Genomic DNA, 24,894 nt, shown 5'->3' on the forward strand with positions numbered 1-24,894 from the left:
GTTGTTAGGCATTGGAACAGGCTGCCCAGGGAAGTGGTGGAGTCACCATCCCTGGAAGTCTTTAAAAGACGTTTAGATGTAGAGCTTAGGGATATGGTTTAGTGGGGACTGTTAGTGTTAGGTCAGAGGTTGGACTCGATGATTTTGAGGTCTCTTCCAACCTAGAAATTCTGTGATTCTGTGATACTGTTCAGAAACTCATAACATTACATTTCATGCCCTTTCCCTTGCCCTCACTTTGCAGATGCAGAGGAATAGGCTATACGACACCAGTAATCTCATTTACTACTATCAGTTTGCCACCTTAACCCAGTTTGCAGAAGGCCATCATTATCCTCCATCTCACAAACTTCATACATTTTCGCTGGAAAAAAAATAATTCTGAGCCATAACAATACTGCCAAAAAAAAAAGGAAATGCTTATTAATAAATGTCAACAGTGGAACAAGTTCCCTCTAAAATTGCAGTGCTAGTAGCTAAGGTGTTACTGCTATTGATCTGTAATCACTGCTCCGGGAACAATCAAGAATACTGAACATGAAGCAAGAACACTTTTTTTTTTTTCATTTGACCAGAAGAAGAAACCTTGCAAAATAAATTTAATTTGGGTAGAAGAGTGATAATTAACATGCAATACAGCACTAAACTTCCCAACAGCTTAGGGCCAGAGGTCAGCTTGCATTTTTATACATTTACAATTCAATATTTCTAACTGTTTTTATCCATGCTTGCTGACTATTCTCAAAAAGATTAAACTCCTATAGTCCTCTGCTTCAGAAATGTGCCATTGCTCAGCTTTTTATTCCATAATTTACTAACATAATGAGAGATACTAAATCACAAAATTACAGTTCTTGAAAACTTGTGAATGTGAAGACCTTACTAAAAAAAACACTGGACTTCTTCTTCCAGCAAAATAAAGGCAAACTCCACGTGCTGGACAATATTCCCACGCTATTTTGATGACAGCAAACTTCTGCTTAAAATGAAACTGTTCTTTGCAAAAAAAAAAAAAAAGTCCTAGTACTGGGGCAATACTGCAGCTGCACCTGGGCTTTATTGCTGTGAGGTACAATATGCTGCTAAACACAGCACGTCTGGGGAAGTGGATGGTGGAAGTGGGACCTGTTTGCCCTTTTGAAAAGGTAAATGGGAAGCACCAAGGGTAATTCAGCAGCAGGATGGCTTACCAGGTCAGAAAGTCTTTCCTTTAACAACTTACCCAAATTTCAAGTTTGCAGCCAACTGTCCTAGTCTGTACTGTTCCCCAGCACCTGCGACTGCTATTTCATAACTCAGGCTAACTAGGCTAAACAGCGTTTCAAACTTCTTCTTCCACTGCTTAGATTCTTTTATTCCTATAGCAGGTAACAGTGACAGTAAAAGACAGTCACAAAATGATAGACTGTTGAAACACTGAAACTTTTATCATTCATGTGATTATCATTTATATTGTTATTTTCCAGAATTCTAGGAAGTATCCACTGGAACAGCTTCAAGTATCCTTTCAATAAAGCACAAACACCTTCAATGAAGGAAACTATCCAGCGTGAATACAGAGGAGAGATCCCAAGTCGAATTCCCCATGCAGCTACCTCAATGTAAGCAAGGACATCATTAAGGACAGTGATGCTTCGGCAGGGACAAGACCACTTGGTTCCCCAGGTGGCTGGGTGTGCTTTCCCTGTTGATAGTGAATGAAAAATGGGATGGCCATTCGCTCACTCCAGCGTTTCGGACAGGGGGCTAACTGAGCACCCCGAAGCCTTAAGCCTGTAACATGAGGTGCACTTACAGACATGTTCAGTCAGTTTGCCCTAATTCCTGCTATCCTCTTCCTTCCCCATCTCCAGACTCACACCCTGAGCTGGTGCACACACCAGGTACACCACCACAGCCTCTAGTGCTGAATGGAGGCGAGAGATTTTGCTCCGAGTTGGACACCCGAACCTTTCAGACTCAGAATCACGCTCCGACTTCACAAGCTTCGCTCCCCACCTCCCAAGCCCCTCGGGCTGCAGCACCCCCTTCCCCACTGGGGCCATGCCCTGCCCCTCAGGCCTCCCCCCTCCCCCAGCCACCCTGGGACTCCCCCACGTCCCCGTGGGCCAACCCCTGCCCGTCTCCCGGAGGCCCCTCCCCGCCGCCGGGGCCCTCCCGCCCACAGCCCGCGGCGGCGGAGCACCCCCCCCCCGCCTGCTCCCGACCCCGGTCCCGCCCGCCCTTACCTGTGCCCGGGAGCCGAACTCGGGCGGGCGGCGAGCGGTCGCCAGCCGGGCCGGGGTCTGCAGGTTGATGGGGGAGCTCTGGGGGGGCTCCACGCCGCCCAGCCCGCCGTTGAGGTGCGCTGTCACCATCGCGATAGGCGCCTTGGCCGGCACGACGGAGATGGCCAGGTTCTGCGCGGGGCTGCCGCCGGGGCTCCCGCCGCCGGGTGCCTTGAGGAGCGCCGGGACGACGCCGCCGCCTCCGCCGCCGCCAGGCTTGGCGCTGCCGCTGGCGCCGCTGCCCACCAGCAGAGCCGCGGGGCGGCTCCGCACCGCCAGCTTCTGCCGGGGGAGAGGAGAGAGAGAGAGAGGGGCCATCGTCACCGGGACGAGGAAGGACCGGGGCCCCGCCGCCCGCCCGGCGGTGTCCGAGGGCGGCTGCCGCAGGGTGGCGAGAGGGGGAGGCCGGGCCAGGGCTCGTGGAGCAGAGCCCTCCGGCTGAGTTCCTCTTGGGCTCACCCCAAACGCCGCCCGAGCCCTTTCTCGACTCCCCTTAAACTCTCCCTCTTCTTCACAGCTCTGCTTTCAGGTTGCTCCAGAGTGGTTCCTCTCGTTTGTAACACCAACACACTTGTTACCATCTAGGTAGGGTATCTCCTCTAAGCACTGTTTGAGATTTGTACAGCCACTGTGAAGCTGCCGTCTGGTGTCTGCTACTGCTGCTGTCTGGTACTTAATCCTGCAAAGGTTTCTGCCCGTGTTTAACTTTATTCACAGCGTGGTCCTGAATTGGCTTTAGTGAAATTGCATCTACTGTGTAACCTTCCAGGAAGGTTCCACATTTGTAGGTCTGCTGCTGTACTAGCAAAGCTATTAAGAGTCTTGTCTACTTGATTAAAATACTGCATATATGTGTATGTGTGTGTGTATAAACACACAAGTGTGCTTAGTTCTTTTAAGAACGAAGACTGAAAACTGTTCTGGGCATAAGCAGAAGCTGTGTAGTACAAAACAGATGTTTAAGGAAATACCTACCTTCTTCCCTTTAAACCTGCTATATACTTTGAAGCTATAAAGCCTTAGTGGTCAAACATGTTTGCTCTAGGGACCGTAGGTTTTGTGTTTGTATGAAATTAAAAGCATGCATTTTATTAGAGATAGCTGCTTCATTTTTATATAAAGAAACGTGTGTTGTTTTTTTTCAATACATCAACATTATTCTAGTAACTGTGACTTCATAGAAATTGTTTTAAGCTTTGTTTGGTTTTGTTTCATGCTTTTTTTTTTCTCCATTAACCTAACAGTCATCCCAGGAACCAGTGGCAATGCTTTCCGTGTCATCTTTTAAAGAAGAAGGGAGAATCTTTACTCTCAGCACAAAAATACATCTGTCTGTCAGTTTTAAAGTACTTTAGTGAAGGTTAACAGCTCAAGTGCATTTAATGTGTGTGCAGAAAGTTACTTATGACTAAATTCTGTAAAACTTGCATTTATCTTTTCCACTGGTGCTCCTTGCACTATCTCAGTGTCCTGGTAGTATGTTGTTCCAGATGCAAAACTACTGCATGCAGGACAGCTGAACACTGCCTCTTCCCAACTCTACTGAAAACTTCCTTGCATGGTGGCTTACAGCACAGTACAAAGCTTTCAGATTAAGATTTCAGCTTTGTGGTTATGTCTTTGTTTTATGTCACGTGAACACCGCTAAAAGCTTACAGATGGCATGAAAACACTGTACTCTGTTACAGGGATGTAAATCCATTACTTAGAGTCCAGTGGAGTTAGTCCAGGAGTGAAATCCTAGCTCTGTTGCAGACAACCAGAGTTTTACTGCTGACACCAGTAGCCCTGTGACTTCTTTTTCGTGCGGCTAAGACCACTCTGCCCCTGAGGAGCCCATGTATTATTAAAATATATTTTAATGTTTGTCCCCCAAAAAGCAAACACATAGGTTACTAAATGAATGAACAACTTATGACAAATATTTGGTCTTACTGCACTGATTGCATATTTTCACTTAAATAAAACTTTTAATATGTAATCTCCTAATGGCATTAATACAGCTTTGCCTTTTTTTTCTCAGGCAACAGAAAACATCAAAGCAAACAAATCTCCAAGATCCCAAAAGATACACAATATGTGGCAGATCAGTGGTACAGGCAAGTAAATAAGTAGGAGTAGATTATTACTTTCCTGACAGAATTTAATAGCTAGTAATTGCTTTTTCTCTTGTTCCAAGGGGGGAAAATATCCTGAGAAGTACAAAAGCAGAAATTCCGCAAACAAACAAACAAAATCACTACTCAAACAACCATCTGTCTATTTTCTGCCGTTCTCCCTACGTACATTAACAATGAGTTAGTTTTGTGACTCTTTGCACATGATACGTGTTAGTGTTTTGTCAATAAATTGAAAAAAATGTCTACATGTATTTATGGAACAAAAAAAATATTAAAGGAAGTAAGTGCTACTGCTTGCTTCAAAGTCTAATTTGACATAAACATTAAACACTCAACGTTGACTGTTCACCTCCTAGTGGAAAGCTTATGTTTTGATTTTGGTTCTTGACCTTTTGGAAGAAAATACAAAAAATACATGAATTCTGTCCCTGGGCTTGAAAGGACCAATCCACCCATGCCAGCTACTTCCACAGGAATCAATGGTATACGAATTCTATTTAAATAACTGCAAATTGTAGAAATCGAATATGAAAGCATACACAACAGATCAGGTGTTCCAGGTAAGCTTCCAAAAAGGAGTTACAGAAACTAGGGAAACAAGAGATATGGAATCTCTTCTGTGTCTCAGTTAATAACTTTCTGGAAAAAAAAAACTTCAAAAATGTCCCCCTTAATCAGATTATGCTAGTAAGAGAAGAGAGAGAATGCCCTTTTTCTTTGTAATGATCACTTTTACTTACAGAATCATAGAATGGCCTGGGTTGAAACTGACCTTAAAGATCATCTAGTTTCTACCCTCCTGCTCTGGGAGGGTTGCCAACCACTAGAGCAGGCTGCCCAGAGCCACATCCAGCCTGGCCTTGAACGCCTCCAGGGATGGGGCATCCACAACCTCTCTGGACAACCTGTTCCAATGCCTCACCTCCCTGTGAGTGAAAAGCTTTCTCCAAATTTCTAACCCAAATCCCCCCTGTTTTAGTTTAAAACCATTCCCTCTTGACCTATCACTATTGTCCTATCACTATCAACACATATAAACAGGCGTTCACCCTCCTGTTTATATGCTCCCTTCAAGTACTGGAAGGCCGCAATGAGGTTTCCCTGGAGCCTTCTCTTCTCCAAGCTAAACAAGTCCAATTCCCTCAACCTTTCTTCATAGGAGAGGTGCTCCAGCCCTCTGATCATCTTAGTGGCCCTACTCTGGACCTGTTCCAAGAGCTCCATGTCCTTCTTATGCTGGGGGTCCCAGGCCTGCACGCAATACTCCAGGTAGAGGTCTCACAAGAGCAGAGTAGAGGGGGACAATCACCTCCCTTGATCTGCTGGACACCCCTTTTTTGATGCAGCCCAGGACATATTTCTGGACTGCAAGTGCGCACTGCTGGCTCACATCCAGCCAGCTTATTTTCCAAGTCCTTCTCCGCAGGGCTGCTTTCAAGTTCTTCTCCCAGTCTATATAAATACCTGGGATTGTCCCAGCCCAAGTGGAACACCTTGCACTTGGCCTTGTTGAAACTGATCAGGTTCTCATGGGCCCACTTCTCCAGGTTGTCCAGGTCTCTCTGGATTGCATCCCTTTCCTCTATTGTATTGACAGCACTGCTCAGCTTGGTGTCATCTGAAAACTTGCTGACAGTGCACTCAATTCCATCGTCTATGTCACTCATAAAGATGTTGAAGCGCACCGGTCCCAAGACTGACCCCTGAGGGACACCACTTGTGACCGGCCTCCACCCAGATGACCACAACCCTTTGGCTGCAACCAGACAACCAATTCTTTATCCACCTAACAGTCCATCCTTCAAATCCATACCTTTCCAAATTAGAGAGAAGAATGTGGTGAGGGACCATGTCAAAGACTTTGCTTAAGTCCAGGCAGATGATATATCCATCACCCTTCCTTTGTCCACCAATGCCATCACTCCATCATAGAAGGCCACCAGATTGGTTAGGCAAGATCTGCCTTTGGTGAAGCCGTGCTGGCTGTCTCGGATCACCTCTTTATCTCATGCATGCCTTAACATGACTTCCAGGAGGATCTGCTCCATGATCTTCCGAGGCACAGAGGTGAGGCTCACCGGCCTGTAGTTCCCCAGGTCTTCCTTTCTCCCTTTCTTAAAAATGGGAGTAATGTGTGTCTTTTTCCAGTCTCCATGGACTTCACCTGACAGCCATGATTTTTCAAACATGATGGAGAGCAGCTCGGCAACCACATCAGCCATTGCTCTCCACACCCTTGGATGTATACCGTCTGGCCCCACGGACTTATACACATCCGGTTTCCTTAGGCAGTGCCAGACTTGTTCCACAGTCACACTGGGTTGGAATCTGCTCATCTCACCGTCTCCTTGAGGTTCAGGGTCCTGACAGACATAGGAAACTTGATCACCAGTGAAGACTGAGGCAAAGCACTTATTGAGTACCTCAGCTTTTTCCATGTCTGATGAAGTCAGTTCTCCCATCTCGTTTATCAGAGGGGGAACACTCTCCTTGGCCTGCCTCTTCCTGCCTATGTATCTGTAGAACTCCTTCTTGTTATTCTTCACATCCCTTGCCAAGTTCAGCTCCATCTGTGCCTTGGCTTTCCTGATCCCATCTCTACACATCCAGACGACACCCCTGTATTCCTTCCAGGCTACACAACCCTGCTTCCACTTCTCATACACTTCCCTCTTTTCCATCAGTTTTAGCTGCAGATCCTTGCTCAGCTGTGCCAGTCACCCACCTCCTTTGCTCGATTTCTTCTGCTGGAGGATGGAGTGCTCTTGCGCTCTCAGAAGGGCATCCTTAAAGAGCTGCTAGCTCTGTTCCACTAATATGCCCTTAAGGACAGTTTATCAGGGGAAACCAGCCAGTAATTCCTTAAGCAGCTGGAATTTTGCTCTCCTGAAGTTCAGGGTCCTGACTCTGCTTTTTGCCAGACCCATATTCCTCAGGATCACAAACTCCACCAGGGCATGGTCACTACAGCCCAGACAGCCTCCACTCTTAACCTCTCTAATGCTCTCCCACATCGGTGAGCATCAGGTCTAGTATGGCTTCACCTTGGGTTGGTCCATCTATTACCTGGACCAGAAAGTTATCCTCAACAGACTCCAGGAATCTCCTGGATTGCCTGGAATCCGCTGTGCCACTACCCCAGCAGATGAGCTGGGTAGTTGAAATCCCCCATCAGGACAAGTGCTTGTGAGCATGACAGTTCTTACAGCTGAAGCAAGACCTCATCAACAGACTCCCCCTGATCAGGTGGCCTGTAGCAGACCCCAACCACTACATGTCCTTTACCAGACCAATCCTTGATTTTCACCCACAAGCTCTCAACCTGGTCATGGCTGTTTCTCAGGTGCAGCTCTTCAAAATCTATCCACTTCCTAACATAGAGGGCAACTCCTCCTCCCCTCCTTCCTCGCCTATCCCTTCTGAACAGTTTGTAGCCATCAACAACCATACTCCAGTCATGGGAATCATCCCACCAGTTTTCTGTGATAGCAACTACATCATACATGTAGTTCCCTACTGGTGGCCTCCAGCTCCTCCTGTTTGTTACCCATACGGCGTGCACTAGTGTAAATGCACCTCAGCTGGGCCACCTTTTGGGAGGGAGAAGCCCTAATACCCTCTTGACGATACTCAGGTGTTTCCATGGTTACCAACCTCTCATCAACCCTTGTGTCCTTCCTGCAAAATGTTATGTCACCCTCATCCTTCACCAAGACACAAGACTGCAAGGTCTTGCTAGCACATTCCTCACCCACAAGAACTGGCATGTTACATTCAGGCTCCTTTATAGTGTTCCCGTTTCCACCCCCACCCCCCTTCATACCTACTTTAAAGCTCAATGAGCCCTGCCAACTCCCATCCTAAAATCCCTTTCTGCTGGAGGAAAAAGCTATTCCTGTCTGTTGTCAGCAGGCCTGGTCTCATGTAAATTGACTCAAGGTCAAAAAAACAAAACCCTGCCAGTGACACCAGGCTTGGAGCCAATTATTAACCCACTGGCTCATCATGTCCAGTCCCTCCTTATTTCCTATAACTGGAAGGATAGAGGAGAACATGACTTGTGCTCCTGAACCCTTGACCAGTTTTCCCAAGGCTCTGAAGTCCTTCTTCAGAGCCTTTAGGGGAATTCTTCCTATTTCATTGCTGCCTACTTGAAACAACAAAAGAGGATAATAGTCCAAGGGCCATACTAGCGAAGGAAGTTTCTTTCTTACATCTTTAACCCAGGACTCTGGGAGGCAGCAGACCTCCCTTTGTAGCAGGTCTGTTCTGCATATCGGGCCCTCCGCTCCCTTCAGCAGTGAGTCACCAATGACAATGATCCGTCTTTTTACTGAGGAGGTTTTATAACCCCATACTTCATACCCCCATGAGGGCATTGAAGGCATCAAAGTGCTGGCAGACACAAAGATTATGAGATGAGAGGTTAAAAAAATCCTCAACAAAACCTACATCTGCTGTATTCTATTTCTGCCAGTTTAATTAAAAGAATAATCATAGTTTTTAAAGAGTGAAAATCTTCATTTTGAGAATCAGGGAGCATAACATATTCTCTGATACTTTTGGAATGATGAATAATAAGAAACTAAACATGCCTTGGACACTGCAATGGAAAACATGCTGATATAATGGAAGAGAAAAAAGAAAGGAAGAAAGGAAGAAAGGAAGAGAAAGAAAGAAAGAGAGAAAGAAAGAAAGAAAAAGAAAGAAAGAAAAAGAAAGAAAGAAAGAAAGAAAGAAAGAAAGAAAGAAAAAGAAAGAAAGAAAGAAAGAAAGAAAGAAAGAAAGAAAGAAAGAAAGAAAGAAAGAAAGAAAGAAAGAAAGAAAGAAAGAAAGAAAGAAAGAAAGAAAGAAGGAAAGAAAGAAGGAAAGAAAGAAAGAAAGAACTATTGGCTCTAAATGCTGGAAAGCAGGTCGCTGTTTCTTATCCACAGCATAACAGTCCTCACAATACACCAATTTTGAAGCAGCGCCTTTTCAATAGCAACACAACTTTCATTTTCACTGCAGGATGCCACAGGCAAACTAGAGTTTGAAATATGTATGCCAGTCACATGCAAACACACCACAATGTGCTGGAAAGCTGCCGCTTGTTTATGATTTCCTATCTTGTATGTGGCACAATCTCAACTATTCAAAACAGAGCTAATATTTTTTCTATATGTATCAAAATAGTCTTGGCCCTTCTATTTCTTTTCCCACGTAAGCCCCCTCCCCTCCTTTCCTCTGCAGGCTTACAGGTGAGAAGCCAGCTTCTGCCTCTCCCATCACAAAACGGAGACCTTTCTGCTCAGGGGATAAAGAAATGCAAAAAGCCATGGGAGAGAGGGGCTGAAGACACTTGTGGTGTCGTGATACCCACCCTGAGCAGCACAATGCATGGCTGCACATTCTATAGCCGGGCTCCACACTGGCAGCACCGCTGCTTCTAGCGTGAGGTTGCAATTTCTTCATTTTTCCTCTGCTGCAGTTTCCATTGCTTCTTCAAATCCATACCAAGCTGATGCCGACTTTATTTTGCACATACATCTCAAATAAGAAGAATCTGGTCACGTTCTTCAATGGGGAAAGACCCTGCTATTGGCTACTCTTCCCTGCGGCAGGGATTTAAAACAGATGCGTGCCTCCCAACAAATCCTCATGTTTTCCTAGTAAAATATGAGACATTCAAGAAGGACCTAAAAAGCATTGTCCATCACATTTATATTTTAACACCTGTACTGGAGATAGAGACTTCAGTCCATTAATCTTTCGAGAATGATACTCTCCTGACAAAGCAGTTTCTCTGTGAAAATTTTCAATTGTTTTCACAGCAAGATCAATTCTTTTCCTTAGCAGCCCTGTGGCGGAGAGAAAATATCTAGCATAACCCCAAGAGTTTATTTAGCTTGCAGAAGAACAGCAATCTACTTTCAAACCAAAATGATGGCTTATCAATTAATAATTTGTCACTAAACATTTGTCACTAATCTGAAGCCCTGCATGGAAAACAACTGAACAGACTCCTCCAGCAAGGCAGGCCATGACCTCTGTTAATTTACTCAATTGTCACAATAAAAGTTACTTGAACAATGGAAATAATATTCTGAGAGTGACAACACACAAATAAACTGCAGACAGGCCACCAGCCATGGCACTTCAGTATGGTGTTGTAGGGTTTTGTTGCAGTCCTATGAATTTCCATGAGCTTATCATACATGTCCAAGCTGCTGCTTACATGCACCCCTTGATGCTGCCTCATCTGGGTTTTAATTCACTGCATGACTACTTTGAACACTGAAGCAGAAATGAGCGGAGTTTAGGCTGAGTGTGCATATACACACATATGTGGGTACCGAAAGGAGCCTAGGGAATGTTCATGGAGGAGCAGGGCCCCGTGGCCTGTGTTTTGTCTCCGGGCTCCCACAGAAAAATGCTTCTCATTGCATACAGCCCTGAGCAAGAGGTTGCCGGTGCCCAACGACAGGAGAACATAGTGTGCTTCAGTGCAACCAAGACTGGGGACACTTGAGTGGAAAAGTTTCACATGCACGTTCGTGAAACATAGCATTTTGATGTAAACTGCTCAAGTGGTGCAGCTGCAGAGTGGGGGAAGGAGGAGAAGAAGGAGGAGTAGAAGGAGGAGGAGGAGAAGAAGGAGGAGCATTTATAAGGAAGCCCAGGGTAGTTGCTCCCACCAGTTTCCTCCCCATAACCCATCAGAACCATCAGAAAATATTTTTAATGAAACCTTCCTCCTCTTCCTCCCCCTCCTGCTCCTCAGCCTGGTGCTATGTGGAGTGGCGTGGAGCCCCCTTGGCTGCTCCTCTACCATTACCTAAGAAAGCCCATTCAAAAAAAAATTTAAAAAGCTATAGATGAGGAAGTAGTGACTTGCTGACTATGTGGAACTCGGGTGTTACTTTTGGGCAGGAGGATTCCAAAAACTACCTGAGGCAGGTATGTGAGTCACTCATACTCATGGGCAGCACTGCGCTGCATGGGGATTGACTTTTGGGCAAGCAGTGCTGAGTGGAACATGGAGGCAGAGAGGTTTTGATTAAGGAGGTATTGGGGAGGCATTGGGGAGGCAAGGACAATCCCCAGACATGGACTGTATATCTCGAAACAAGACACTGAAACTCATGATAAGGAAGTGGCAGACGGACAGAGAAACAAACGTAAGGACTATAAATCTCAAAACTGGACATTGGAATTCATTATAAAGATACAACAAACGGAAGAATTGGCAACAACCAGCTCTCGCAATTAAGAAACATGCCAATTCAGCAGATTCCTGACCAAAGGTGAAAAGTACACTGTGAGGAAGACTCGGGGTCTTCCTCCCAGAGACCCCTGCCCACGTCCCAAAGACCCCTGCCCACAATTCTTGGAAGGCTCTACGCAGGCGCAAGGTGCCAAAAGGCTAATTAGCATGAGAAGCGAGGGAAGGCGGGGATAGGTAATGCATATGTATAGGTGCTTGTAGAATATTGATAGATTGATTGTATAAATTCAAGACTGCTTTTTGCTTTGGGTATGCACGATAGGTGGAGAGATCCCCCGTGCATCCAGCGCTGCAATAAAGAATATACCACTTAAAGGAATTTCGGCTTCGATCTTTGAATCAGTTTACATGTGCTGAAGTACAATCACAGTATTATTGTTTTAAAGTTTCTTTTGTCTGATGGTCTGTTGCTTTCTTCTCTTTTTTTTTTTTTTTTTTTTTTTTTCTTTGGACAGCTTGCTGCCTGTCATCAGAAGAATGTATTCATTTTTCTCTATCAGATCCCAGTTAATTAGCCATCGCTGCAGCAGGCGCAAGGAATTAAATTCAAAGTGAAACTCATTCTAATCAAAACTGCAGCAAACTGGGGGTTTTGTTTGACTTTAACCTGAAAGTCAGTTATTGTACCACTGATGCACATACCACATTACCAGCTGAGTGCTTTCAGCATCCCTCTATCAGTGTGAAATATTTAATCGGTGCAAGGATCCAATCAGTGCAGCAGAGGGGAATCTAGTGTGTGCATTAATTTACTTTCAGCTGAAAAGCAGTAAAGCAGGTCAGAAACATATAACCTTCTCCCTTCCCCCCTCCTCCTTACCCTCCCAAACAAATGCACAGCACATCACGAGAGTTTTGGCGGTGGGGGAGGGAATGAAAGCCACCCCGGATGAATTCAGATTGGAGAGTCAGACAATAAATTACCCGTCTTGCCAAAGAACAACAAGCACTGCTGGGAACATAAGAGAGGAACAGCCCCCTCCCTAACATAACCTCAAAAATCCCCTTGCAAATTAATTACATTAGGTAATTGTTTTTTAATCTTTGACTCTTTCTAAGCTAAAAAGATGGCTGAATGATTAGTCCTTCTGTGTATGATGTTAATTAGAAAGAAAGCAAATGCCAGGAAATAATGAATCAATTTTTCTATTAAGGTGCAATGGCTCTGGGTTTTCTGACCAGGCATGTTCTCCAGAAATGGCTTCCATTAATATTATTAGTATTAAAAACCTCATTTAGAAGCATTACCAAGCTCTTTTACACATCAGCAATTCTATATATTGCAGAAGCATATTGTAGCTAAACAAAAACTTTTCCCACCATCAAATTTACAACCTATTCTCAGAAGACCAGCAGGGTGCTTATCTCCATGAAACCCAGCAAGACTATCTATACGCGATTTTCTTTCACAAGGGACCATTCACAATGTAAACGTGGCATGAACAAAACTTGCACACCCTTACCAACTGAACTGCCATGCAGAAACGCAACAACAGGCAACAACTGAAGTTGCACAAAAAAGCTCACCCCGGCTCACCAGGCTGATGTCGCCAAAACTCTGGGGGTGGCTGCTCTCCTGGGCAAGGCAGGAATGAAGAATTAGCAGATTTATGTTAAGGGAGAAATTTCAAGAGTGGTAAATACCCTAATAATGGAAACAGTGGGCTTATAGAAGCACATACTCACTCAAGTGCAATTATCCTTTAATTTCTGAAGCCATTAAACAGCTTGCTGATGAAAAAACATAACAAAACAAAACAAAACAAAAAAACCACCACATTTTCAACTGTATAGCTGACTGGCAATCCACTCGTCAAAGCTCTGAATTATCCGCTTAGTGACTTGTAAACAGCAGTTTTTAACTAACAAGGAGGAGGGGAGAAAGAGGACGATATTTAATGAGAAAAGTCAGATTCATATGGTAGAACATTCTGGAAGTGCCCGTGTGTCCTGAAGGAGAGGAGGAGGGGGAGCTGGATTTTTTATTTTTTTTTTTAGTAACCTCACAAATAATCCCTCCTCCTTTCTCTCTCTCAAACCATGTCAATGATCAAGGAAATGAGAACAAGGCGCTTGATTCACAGCTGACTCTCTCTTCTTGTTACATCAGATCAAGAAGGAGCAGTGTAACAGGGGGGCTGATTTCTGCAGGGGAAACAAATCTACAAGCTGGCATTTTGTCTCCTACTCCTATTAATTAGCCCACTTTTCTGTCAGGAAAAGAGCTTTTAAAACTTGCAATAGAGTTACCTATATACACAAGTGTGCCCACTCATGTACACATATATAGGAAATTTAATATTATGCATGTGGGATAAACCTCTCCTGAAAAATCCTCAAGGAAAGAGTGGCTTGTTTCAGATTTTATTTGATGGATGGATCTCCGTTCTTTCCCTTAATCCCAAGAAAAACTGCACAGTACACCACTAATAGTGAGATACAGTCCCTGCTAAACCCCCCGTTAATGATAGCCTTTGGATGGGCTTCATTGTGTTTGGGATTGGGTCCACAGGAGTGAGGCTGCAGCTCAGCCTACAGAGCTATGAAACGCTAATTTTAAATTCAAACTTACAACAAAGAAAAACTTGGGCTTGATCTCACTTTGAATAAACCAGAAAGCATGCAGGCATCCTCTTGGCAGGTCACACGGAGATTTAAATGGCTCCCTGCTGTGTAATGCGGGTTCTCCACTAGCCCCAAAGCTGGAATCCTACTTGCCATTAGCAGCTCAAAATTCACATCCTTTTGCTGTTGCCAGTTCAAGTTTCCCATGATTTGCCATGTCCCAAGCATTCACAAGGACTGCATTCTTCTGGTGTATTTAATGATAAAAGAGAAGAAAAGAGAGGAGAGGAGAGGAGAGGAGAGGAGAGGAGAGGAGAGGAGAGGAGAGGAGAGGAGAGGAGAGGAGAGGAGAGAAAAAAGAAAAAGACGACACAAACACACACAAAAACAAGTCTCCCCAAACATATATACAAAAAACAAAACCAGAGTGTACACAATATAAACACTAATGTGCTTCTAATTTAAGTTTTGAAAAAACAAAGGCAGAGTGATTAAAGGCCAGGAGCATGCCCCTCAGCATATGGAGCCACTGTAAATGCCCTAGTACAAGTTGAATGTTCCCATTGTGTGAAAGACTCATTCATTACAGCTACAAGATGTAGTGCAGCCATTTGCATTTTTAGAGGGGCATCTTGTCATTTTTAGATAAATCATGGGATCCAGACCCTTTTAAATAGCATCAAAGCCCACATTTCTTGATATCCTACCTCCCTTTGTTTTGGTACTCTACTTCACTGTTTTCTTTTCCTCTGTATGAATGTCATTAAACTTTGCATTCTAGTATGTCTCCAGACCCATACATGAACTCAGGGGCTTCTGGTTTTTGCTTAAACATATGTGTGACTTCCTATGATCAAGCAAAGCAAAAAGAGATGCAACGGCATGCAATCAGAAAAACAAAACAAATAAACAATAAATAAGAGTAATTTATTATATCCAGTTCCAAATCTGCTGCCTCCTGATTCACGCTCCCTTCCTGCATCCTCCTTCCCCTGCCTTCCTACCCCAGATCTAGTAATCATTTCTTTGATTCCTCCCTCTTCACCCCATCTTAAAATTAAATTTGCAAATGCACATTTTCCTTGGTGTGGCAGAAAGAACTGGCAATACTATTAACTAAGCTAAATCCTTTTTTCATTTTTTTTTTTTTTAATTTTTGTTTTTCCCAGATAATACAGAATCTTCCTGAAATGAACAAATGTAACTGTGAACAGATACAGACTTCCCATGGGATCAAACCATCAGTTCCTCGGTATACATATAAAGCAGAAAGAAGTTAAATGGTTGCATTTCCCCCCAGGGGAAGGCAGAGCATCAGTTGTGAAATATTCCCATCAGAAATTCTAGATAAGTTACAAAGAAAAAAAATCCCTGCCTCCTCTCCAGAACTCGTATAGAAATTTCCCCAGGACTTCTGCGTATGCACATTTCATCCTGACAAGCATCAGCTTTTAGTATTACTGCATTACTTGGGAGTGATTACTGTTTTCCAGTGGCAGGCATATTTGCATGTTGCTCATGAAAATGCTTGGAGCAACCTTTTAATTTTCCAACGCCCCAAAGTATAGCTTTGGTGAAAGTAAACAAAGCACGCCCACAAAAAAGCCCAAACTGAGTGCCTCCATTTAGGTGCCTCAACCCAAACCCAGCCACTTGTGCCCACACGGGGAGCTGCCAGCTGGCACTGAAGCAAAGTGAGTGTTGGTTTGTGGCTTAGGCTGAGCTCAAGATTTTGGTGCAAAACCTGAAGTTCGGAGGACAGGGGAGGAGGACAGCATTATGAACAGTTTTTTTTGGAAAGCATGGGGACTAACAGAGCTGTCGTTCCACCAGTTTTTATATTAGCACCTCCTGCTAATGAAGAGCCCATATGTCCTGGCAGCACGTCGAGCAGTATCCTTCCCCTCTAGCCTCTGGCTGGACCTGCATCTACTTCTGGTTAAGCACAACAGAACTGAAATCTAATTGGAGGCATCCCCTGAGATTTAGATAAATCCTTTTGCCTCAGCTTCCCCACTTGATAATATATAATTCTCATAAAGATGCTGTGAAAGTTAACTGGCTAGCATCTATTAAATACTGTCTGTTCACTACTAAAGGTAAATTAAACCATATGATCTCATTTTAATCCAACTGGATAATGGCTGCCATATCAAAGGTAGTGCAGTATCACACTGTATATCTTGTCTACTGATATTTTCTAATGTCAACCCAAGGAATCCTTGTGGAGATGAAGTTGAGTCCTCACAGGTCCAAGTATTTTTCTGTGTGTGTGCAGGCCTGGCCACACGCTGAACTAAGTGGAAGGCACAAAGTTCATTGTCTTTTCCTTTCCACAAGATGCACAAAAAGCAATCAATAGATCCAGAAATGCAGCAAAGCCCAGCACCAGAGACAACAAACATGCAACTGATAGCTAGTAACAAGAGGTGCTGCAAGTCTGAGGAAGAAGGTGCTCAAGGAAGCTGGAAAGAATGGAAGGAGACGTACAGGGACCATGTTAATCACAGTAGAGCTCTCTGAGCTCAGTCTGTCAATGGACAAAAAAGGTTAAAGTGGCAAGTCTGAGAGATTTTGCTCCTGCACTGTAAGATAAAATAACTTATTATAAAATATTATGTGGAATGCAAACAACGGGAACTGTGCCAGGTGCTTTGCAGGTGTAAATTGGAAGGATGAGTTGACAGGTGTAAATTGGAAGGATGCATTGACAATGGATTTCCACTGTCAAGGCTACTTCGTGATACACCTTAACAATGACAGCCTTTCTCTGTCCTTTCCCAGGATCTCTGAGCACCCCAACATCATTCATTGAAACCCCTTTGACCCAAGAAAACATCTTCAGAGGTGGCAGCTCAGAGTACACCCATGGAAAGAAGCTGCAGGAGTTAAAACTGAGGCCAGAGAGACATGGTTACTTGACATAACAAGTCAAAGTCAGAAATTGTACCTTGACATCACAAACCCCAAACTTTGGTCATCCAGACAGCGCCCTCACTCCACTCTTCCTTCATATTTGCTTTAGTTGCACCACTTCATTTGTCATGTCAAGGTACTTTTCAAAACCTGGACAAATGGCTATCACCTGATCAAATATACTCCCTTATAGAAGTAGAGGGTACTGGAAATCAGGAACTCCAAGCTCTCTCTCATGTGTCCAGACCACTGTACAATTTGCTACTTTTTAAATGGGGAACATACAATGATCTAGCTCCTCTAGTGACATGGCTGTTTTAGGCAGATTTAAAAAACAAAACAAAACAAAAATTATTTTCCGCTTAATCTCCCTAGTCTGACAAAGAATGCTGTGAAAGTACATTCATATGAAAAATCAAAAACAAACTTTTACAGTTTGAGAACCACAAATAATACCACTTGTCTAGATACAGGTAATTGATCAGTCATAATAGGAGGGGGATGCAGCATATAACATTTTTCTTTTAATGAGACTTCAGAGAATGCATAAAACAACAACAACAATCTATTTAGAATGACTGAATTGTACAAATATATTAGCAGAAGTAGGAAATATTGGGCAAATTTAAGAAACAAGGCAATGATATGCTTTCACTCTAACTAAATGGAAATTCAAATGATAAGATAAGGGAAAGAAAAGTATATGGAAGCAGTGTTGGCAAAGAATATTAAAAAGAGACAAAGGATCTGCTAATGAAGGACTGTGTAGATCTTAAAATGAAACTAAGACTCTTCACAACCATTATTTCAGAGGCCAAAGAGAGAGTAACAAGCAATAAATAATGCAGATCATGCCAATGGCAGTAAATAAAATAGAACTTAGAGGAGAGAATGAGAAAGAACAGGCTGGGCCCACTTCAAAACAACAATAGGAAATGAACACAATGGATAAGGAGAAAGCAAGGACACACTATACTGTAACTCTGCATTTACCTCCACAAATAAAGATGGAGATGATTACATAGCACATAGATAAAACAGAAATTATCTGGAAAATGTAGATGCTAGTCTGCAGTGGTGACTATCTGAACTAGTTTTTAAACTACTCTCATGAACAGAATCAAGAGAAAGACAGACATTTTGTATGTTGATTTTTTGCTGTGATAGTGGCAAGCACTTAGATGCTTCAGCCACAAGGGCTATATAGGGAGCTACACAGAGTGACACAGATCTGTGTGTATACTTAGAAAGTATTCAAGGGCACAAAAGAAAGGCTAGAAGAGAATAAGAGAAGCTTCAACAAACTTTTTCACAACTTTGTTATATTTAAGAATACGAATAAACAACGCCCTCTTGGCCTTATTTCCCATTGTGTGCTATGGAGTGCAAAACATCATAGCCACTTATTACAGACTCTACCTCAATCAGTCACTCAGATCCTTTGCCTGAAACATTTATCATAGCTGATAGCTTTTCTTCTGATAAAAGCTATTGTGCAAAGAAGCTGAACACAAAAAATCACAGGATGGCCAGTAAAAGATTGCATGCTCTGCTCTCTAGTTCTGCAGTGCCTCCACTTTTTCTTTTCTTTTCTTTTCTTTTCTTTTCTTTTCTTTTCTTTTCTTTTCTTTTCTTTTCTTTTCTTTTCTTTTCTTTTCTTTTCTTTTCTTTTCTTTTCTTTTCTTTTCTTTTCTTTTCTTTTCTTTTCTTTTTTCTTTTCTTTTCTTTTCTTTTCTTTTCTTTTCTTTTCTTTTCTTTTCTTTTCTTTTCTTTTCTTTTCTTTTCTTTTCTTTTCTTTTCTTTTCTTTTCTTTTCTTTTCTCTTCTCTTCTCCTCTCCTCTCCTCTCCTCTCCTCTCCTCTCCTCTCCTCTCCTCTCCTCTCCTCTCCTCTCCTCTCCTCTCCTCTCCTCTCCTCTCCTCTCCTCTCCTCTCCTCTCCTCTCCTCTCCTCTCCTCTCCTCTCCTCTCCTCTCCTCTCCTCTCCTCTCCTCTCCTCTCCTCTCCTCTCCTCTCCTCTCCTCTCCTCTCCTCTCCTCTCCTCTCCTCTCCTCTCCTCTCCTCTCCTCTCTTCTTTTCGCATTTCCATTTGGGCTATTGTCTTCTTCTGGAAGAGTGGAGCATGTTACATCTTGTCAGAGTAGAAGGCAATGATTAGGACATGCCGTGGAGTACTGTGGCATGTTTGTGATGCAGCCTCTAGAGATCAAAGTTCAAATATAGGCCAGACCATAAGTGGGAAATAAAACAGTAGGCCTTGTTCTAGTTCCCATGCTCCAAAACAATCTTGGGTGTAACCCTCTGTCCTGGGACAAGATTTGCTGGCAGTTGTATGAATTGCAAATATGTGATGTAGAAAAAGAATGGGGCAAATACGGTACAAAATGAAGATTTGCTCATTCCACTGGATTCTAGCTGAGCAGGTGGTGAGGATGTTAACAATACTCAATGTGGTAGAAATACTTCTCAGCTCAGCTTCTCTACTGATACCGTGACTGCATCCAGCCTTGCATTATTTTATTCCTGCTTTCACCTCTGCTTTTATTCGTTTATTTTCTAAACTAAAGCCTCTCAGGGAACTGTGGAAAAATAAAATAAAGCCCTATAATGATGACATTCTCCAGGAGGTAAGTGTTTTACCCAACACTGTACTCCAATATAGACTGGCAGTACTTCCAAAGAAAGCTATCTCCTGGCTTCTTCATCCTCCTCCTGTGCTGCCCCCTTTACATGACTGCATCAGCATTTAGCTAGCTGTGCAAAAGAGCAGGAACTCCTACTAATTAAAGCTAGTCTGGCAAAGAAATAATGTAAGTTTTAACTCAGACCAGTTACCCACCTCAGCTAACACCCTAGCTGGAAGAACAACAGGGCCAGCACCACAGGAGGAGCCAAGCAGGAGGGAAAAACACTCTTTCAGAAAGAGGGCTGGTGTGGCATTTGGGTAGCTATGGGCATTGGTAACCTCACAATTGACTGTGAGGAAAGTGGAAAATATAAAAGAAGGGATTAAAGAATAAAAGAAAAAAACAGAGTACGCAGAATTGCTCATTAAGACAAAGCATCTTGGCTAAAGGTACCAAGTAAAAAGCCACAGTGCCTTTCACCACTAGGCCAACAAGTTGCTTCCAGCAGTAATCAATGCTCACTTTCTTCAGCTAGGTGTTTAGCAGCCCGTGTGGAAACAGTCCAGTTTCCAGCAGACAGCTGCCTACAACATAACCAGTAATAATAAGCAGACTCAGCAGAGAGGCTAAGGACTGCATGGACACAGTGAGTAAATTACCCTCTCAACCCTTAGAGGATTATAGATCTCTGTCAAGTCATTCAGATCTAAAATTTGACCCGTCTTAAAGCATTTATAGCTTGCTAGGGAATACATTCCATATCCTCAACAGCCATTTCAAAGAAAATAAATCTCTTGATTATAAAAATGCATTTAATAATTCTACTAACAATTTCCTTCTGCAACCAACTTTTACCAAAAAAAGATTATGTACTCCTAATTCACATTTCAGCTTAATATTTACTAACATCCCCGTTAGTAAGCCCTAACAAATACCACCCTGAGACTTATGCTGACATGAGAAATCAAAACCACAAGAACTAGAGCCATCAAAAAACCAATTCAACAGAAATGAGTAAAAAAATCATCCAAATGGAAAGGGAGAGAGCAGACAAGGAAAGACCTGTTTTCAAGAAATAGGACTTCAAGTGAAAGATATTCAAACCTAAGAATTTTTGACAGTAGTCTTTCCAGGAACCAAAAGCAAGATATGCTGGAATGCAGCGCTGTGCAAGGCTAAAGGGAAACACATTTGATTTTTTAACCAAAAAGTTAACCAAAGTTAAAGGAAGAAGTAATTACAGCTTCAGTGATACTTTCTTAATGCGAAGATGCACGAAGTGGCAAGACACAAAGATTGCTGAATTCAGCAGTGGCTAATCCTATAGAGGGGAAAAGCAATCTGTAAATGGAAACTTTTCAAAGCTGGAAAGAAAAGTGAAGCTCCTGTGTATTTTAGTGGTAAGCACGACTGAATCTCCTCCTATCTATTATTTCAGTATTATCCATTAACATCACTGCACTTAAGAGCTTATCAGCATTTCCTTTCAAAAACTCAAATGATAAAGTTTATTAGTTGATTGCTTATCTGGGGAGGGCATGTGTCCTGGTTTTAGTTAGGACAGAGTTAATTTTCTTCCTAGTAGCTGGTAGAATGCCGTGTTTTGGCTTAGGATGAGAAGAGAGCTGATAACACCCCAATGTTTTAATTGTTGCAGAGCAGTGCTTACACCAGGCCAAGGATGTTTCAGTTTCTTGCTCTGTCCTGCCAGCGGGCAGGCTGGGGGTGCAGTAAGAGCTGGGAGGGGACAGACCCAGAACAGTGGACCCAAACTGGCCAAAGGGGTATTCCATCCCATATGGCGTCATGCTAAACAATATATAGGGGTGGCTAGTCGGGGGAAGGAGGGACAGACTGCTCGGGGTTAGGCTGGGCATCAGTCAGCAGGTGGTGAGCAATTGCATTGTGCATCACTTGTTTGTACTCATTATTATTAGTAGTACTATTATCATCATCATTGTTATTATTATTATTAGTTATTATAATTTTCCTGTCTTAATAAACCGTCTTTATCTCAACTCACAGGCTTCACTTTCCCATTTCTCTCCCCCATCCCAGAGAGGGAGGGGGGAGGGTAAGCGAACGGCTGTGTGGTGTTTAGCTGCTGGCTGGGTTAAACCACAACAGTCCTGATGAACAAAAGATGGCACACATGTTGGAATAGGACACATACATTCATATTGGGCCAAGGAGATGGAAACAGTGCCTCAGAAGTTGTGATTCCTACTCATCTTCCAAGATGTATGTCTCTGCAGTTCCCTCTTCACTGATCATGGTAACTGCAGATTCAATACTGCCACACCTCCAGCTCATAGTGCTGCTAGACTACAGAGACAGAGGAAACTTCTGCTTTAGTTTATATGCTCACTGAGCTTTATTTTTCTCTCGTTCAGTGGTGTAAAACCCATCAGCTTCAGAAGAATTAGGCCTGGTTTGTAAGAGCAGAAAGAAATCAAATTGAATGTATTTAAAGGCATGTAAATACATGAACAATTCTACTCCTTTCTCTCTGGTCACTGTTTTATAAAGGGCAGGCAGACTAGCTCCCTGAGTGTCCCTCCACTACCAATTGTGAGAACTAGCTTGAACATGTAGCAAAGCAGGAGGCTCCTCAATCATTTCAAGGGAACCCCACAGCCCCACTGTGAGCTGAGACCCATACTCCCTAGTGTGTATTAGACCCTGGGAACATCCTGCTAGTGCCTTTGCATGGAAGGAGACAAGGGAAAAATCATCCCACCTGATAGGTGACCTGATGGATTCTCCACTGACATCGGGCGTGTGGGCTTTTACATTTATTATCCTTATTAGGTGCTGAAAGTTGGAGAATTCAAGCCCCAAAACTAATGTTCAGCCATGCAGACACAACGTTCTTTATCTTGGGGGTTGTGCTCATATAAAATTGGGATGTCTCAATGGGGATTCAGCCTTAGGAAATCTGTGCCAAAAACACAAATTAGATGAAAGCAAGAGAATTTATGTACTGACCTCAAGGACAGGTGATTTAGGTATGTACATTGCCTGTCTGGGTGTTCAGGACCCATGATGGTGCATAACGCATCTGCTGACACAAAATCTCCTGCCACCTCTGATCTGGATCTTCTGTCACCATGCTCCTGCAGCAATAATCTCCCCCACACACAGATGGGCTGCTGACCACACAGCATTCCCCACGATGGGGACAAAATTGCCTCTGAGGCTTGGCAACCTTACTTTCCACTTGTCTGAGGCTGCCAGTTAGATGTCTCTGCTTTAGGGCAAAATGGCTCCTCAGATGTGTTCCCTTTGGGATGCAGGCAACATGTATGTGCCTTTCTGGCATGGAAGCCTTCCTAGCTTGGAAAGTTCTGGCTTTCCTTGAGAAGCTGCAATGTTAATGTGAGAATGAATTTGGCTAGGAGGAAGGTTGACACAGTCAAGGTTGCCCATGCTGAGCAATGAAGCTTGGTTGTGAACTTACTGATAAGGATTTTTACAACTATGCAGGAGGCGGAGCAAAACAATCTGGACAAACTCAGTGTCCTGGCAAAGAGCACAAGGACAAGACATAATCAAGCAAAGGATGGCTTGTGGCAACATAAATCTACTCTCACATCATCGTGACTAAACTATAATTAGATACCTTTTTTTTTTTTTTTTAATTACATGTGATTCTTTCGAAGAGCTGCTGATGTGAGAGTAGATTTACAATTCTACAAAGAAGTATTGTTAAACTGACTTTTTAACCCTTTTCATGTTGATGTAAGTAAAAATTCTCACAATACCTGTTTTCTTTCAACTGACTGATAAAGAATAGGACAGATACTGTAAGGTTTGAGCCTGGTACATTAAGAAAAGACAAGTGAGTTTTACTCTGCATTGCATTATATTACAATATCAAGAGGCATGTAAAAATACATTTTTTCGTGAGAAAGAAAAGCATTTCAAGAGTAATAACAAACTTTTCACAGCAGTCTGCAGAAGAGGGAATGCTTTTAATTGTTGCCTGCCAGCACACCTGATTTCCAAAACAGGAGACAACAGGAAGCTACAAGAACAATTTTATTTTCTTTGGCTTCTCACTGTGTTTCTCACTCTGAAAACATGTGGACAAGAGTGAATGGAGGTTGCACACCTTCATTAGCACCTTGAGAATGTGTTGTTTCTGAAAAGCAGTCATATTTACCTTGGAGACTAGCCCAAGCATTCCAAAACTCTTTCCATTTTTCCTGGAAGTTTCGTCCAATGAAAGAGCATTTACAATGACTGCTAGAAGAAGCCTGACAGATGTGTAGAACATTACCTACATGCTCATTGTCCATCAGTGCCTTAAGCCATGGGATGTGAGAGAGGTTCTAACTCCAAAAACCTTAACTAGACGTGTACAGGAATGCATATCTTCCAGAAAACCTGTTGAAGGGACAGAAGTTGTTGGTACAGGTGTACACCAAAACTCCTCTGGACCAACACTAGCTCCTATCTCACAGGCTATTTCATTCTGCTGGCTATCACACAGTGGTCTGGACATGACTATATGCACAGCAAAATGTTTAAGGAAACTTTAGGACTATGTAAATATTTGATCACATAGCACCAACCAGAAAACCTAACTCTGAAATTCTTGCTTGAAGCTTACAATTTCTTCCCAGAAGCCAATCCGAAAACAAAGTTAAACCTCAATTTAAGGATTTTGAGTAACAGCATCTACTACTTTATGAGGTTAAGGACTTTCACTGTTAAAAAAATCCTCATCTTATTTCAAGCTTTAGCTTCTGGCTACTTACGCCTTTTTTCTCAGCTACATAGAAGAGCTGTCTGCTAACCCAGAAGTTCTTTTCCCAGAAGAGAGTGATGATGATTCCATTTTTCTTCATAAGAACACCCATACCCACAGAGGGCACTGAAGTGGGATAGAAGGAAAGGGGGCATTTTGACTGTTTCAGCCTAGGCCTGGGCCAAATTAGCTCTTTGTACTCCTGGGAAATGAAATGCTTGCTCTACCAGTCCCTGAATCCAGTTCAATGCTAGGAAAAACAATGAACAGGGCATGAGGACTCACCAGCAAGTTGTCTTTGGAATATTGCACATGAATGCCAAATTCTCTTGATTCAAGTCAGGAGATTTTCCCAGGAAATGGCTGCTTCACATAAAATTAAC

At 43.1% G+C, this 24,894-nt stretch overlaps 1 protein-coding gene across 3 annotated transcripts in view; it reads right to left on the reverse strand.

Moving 5' to 3' along the window:
- The window catches only part of PHF21B (PHD finger protein 21B), a gene marked incomplete at both ends in the record, with an annotated part of 171,717 nt that overhangs the window by 60,439 nt on the left and 86,384 nt on the right, over positions 1-24,894 (reverse strand). Inside the window, one exon of one of the 3 annotated variants that reach the window (XM_084306018.1) lies at positions 2,229-2,549. The exons of the other annotated variants lie outside the window; for them this stretch is intronic. Coding sequence (XP_084162144.1) covers positions 2,229-2,549 — 321 coding nt within the window. The remainder of the gene's footprint in view (positions 1-2,228; positions 2,550-24,894) is intronic. 3 annotated transcript variants of the gene reach the window in all.

This window comes from Netta rufina (genome assembly GCF_964035555.1).
Source record: "Netta rufina genome assembly, chromosome: 1".
NCBI lineage: Eukaryota > Metazoa > Chordata > Aves > Anseriformes > Anatidae > Netta > Netta rufina.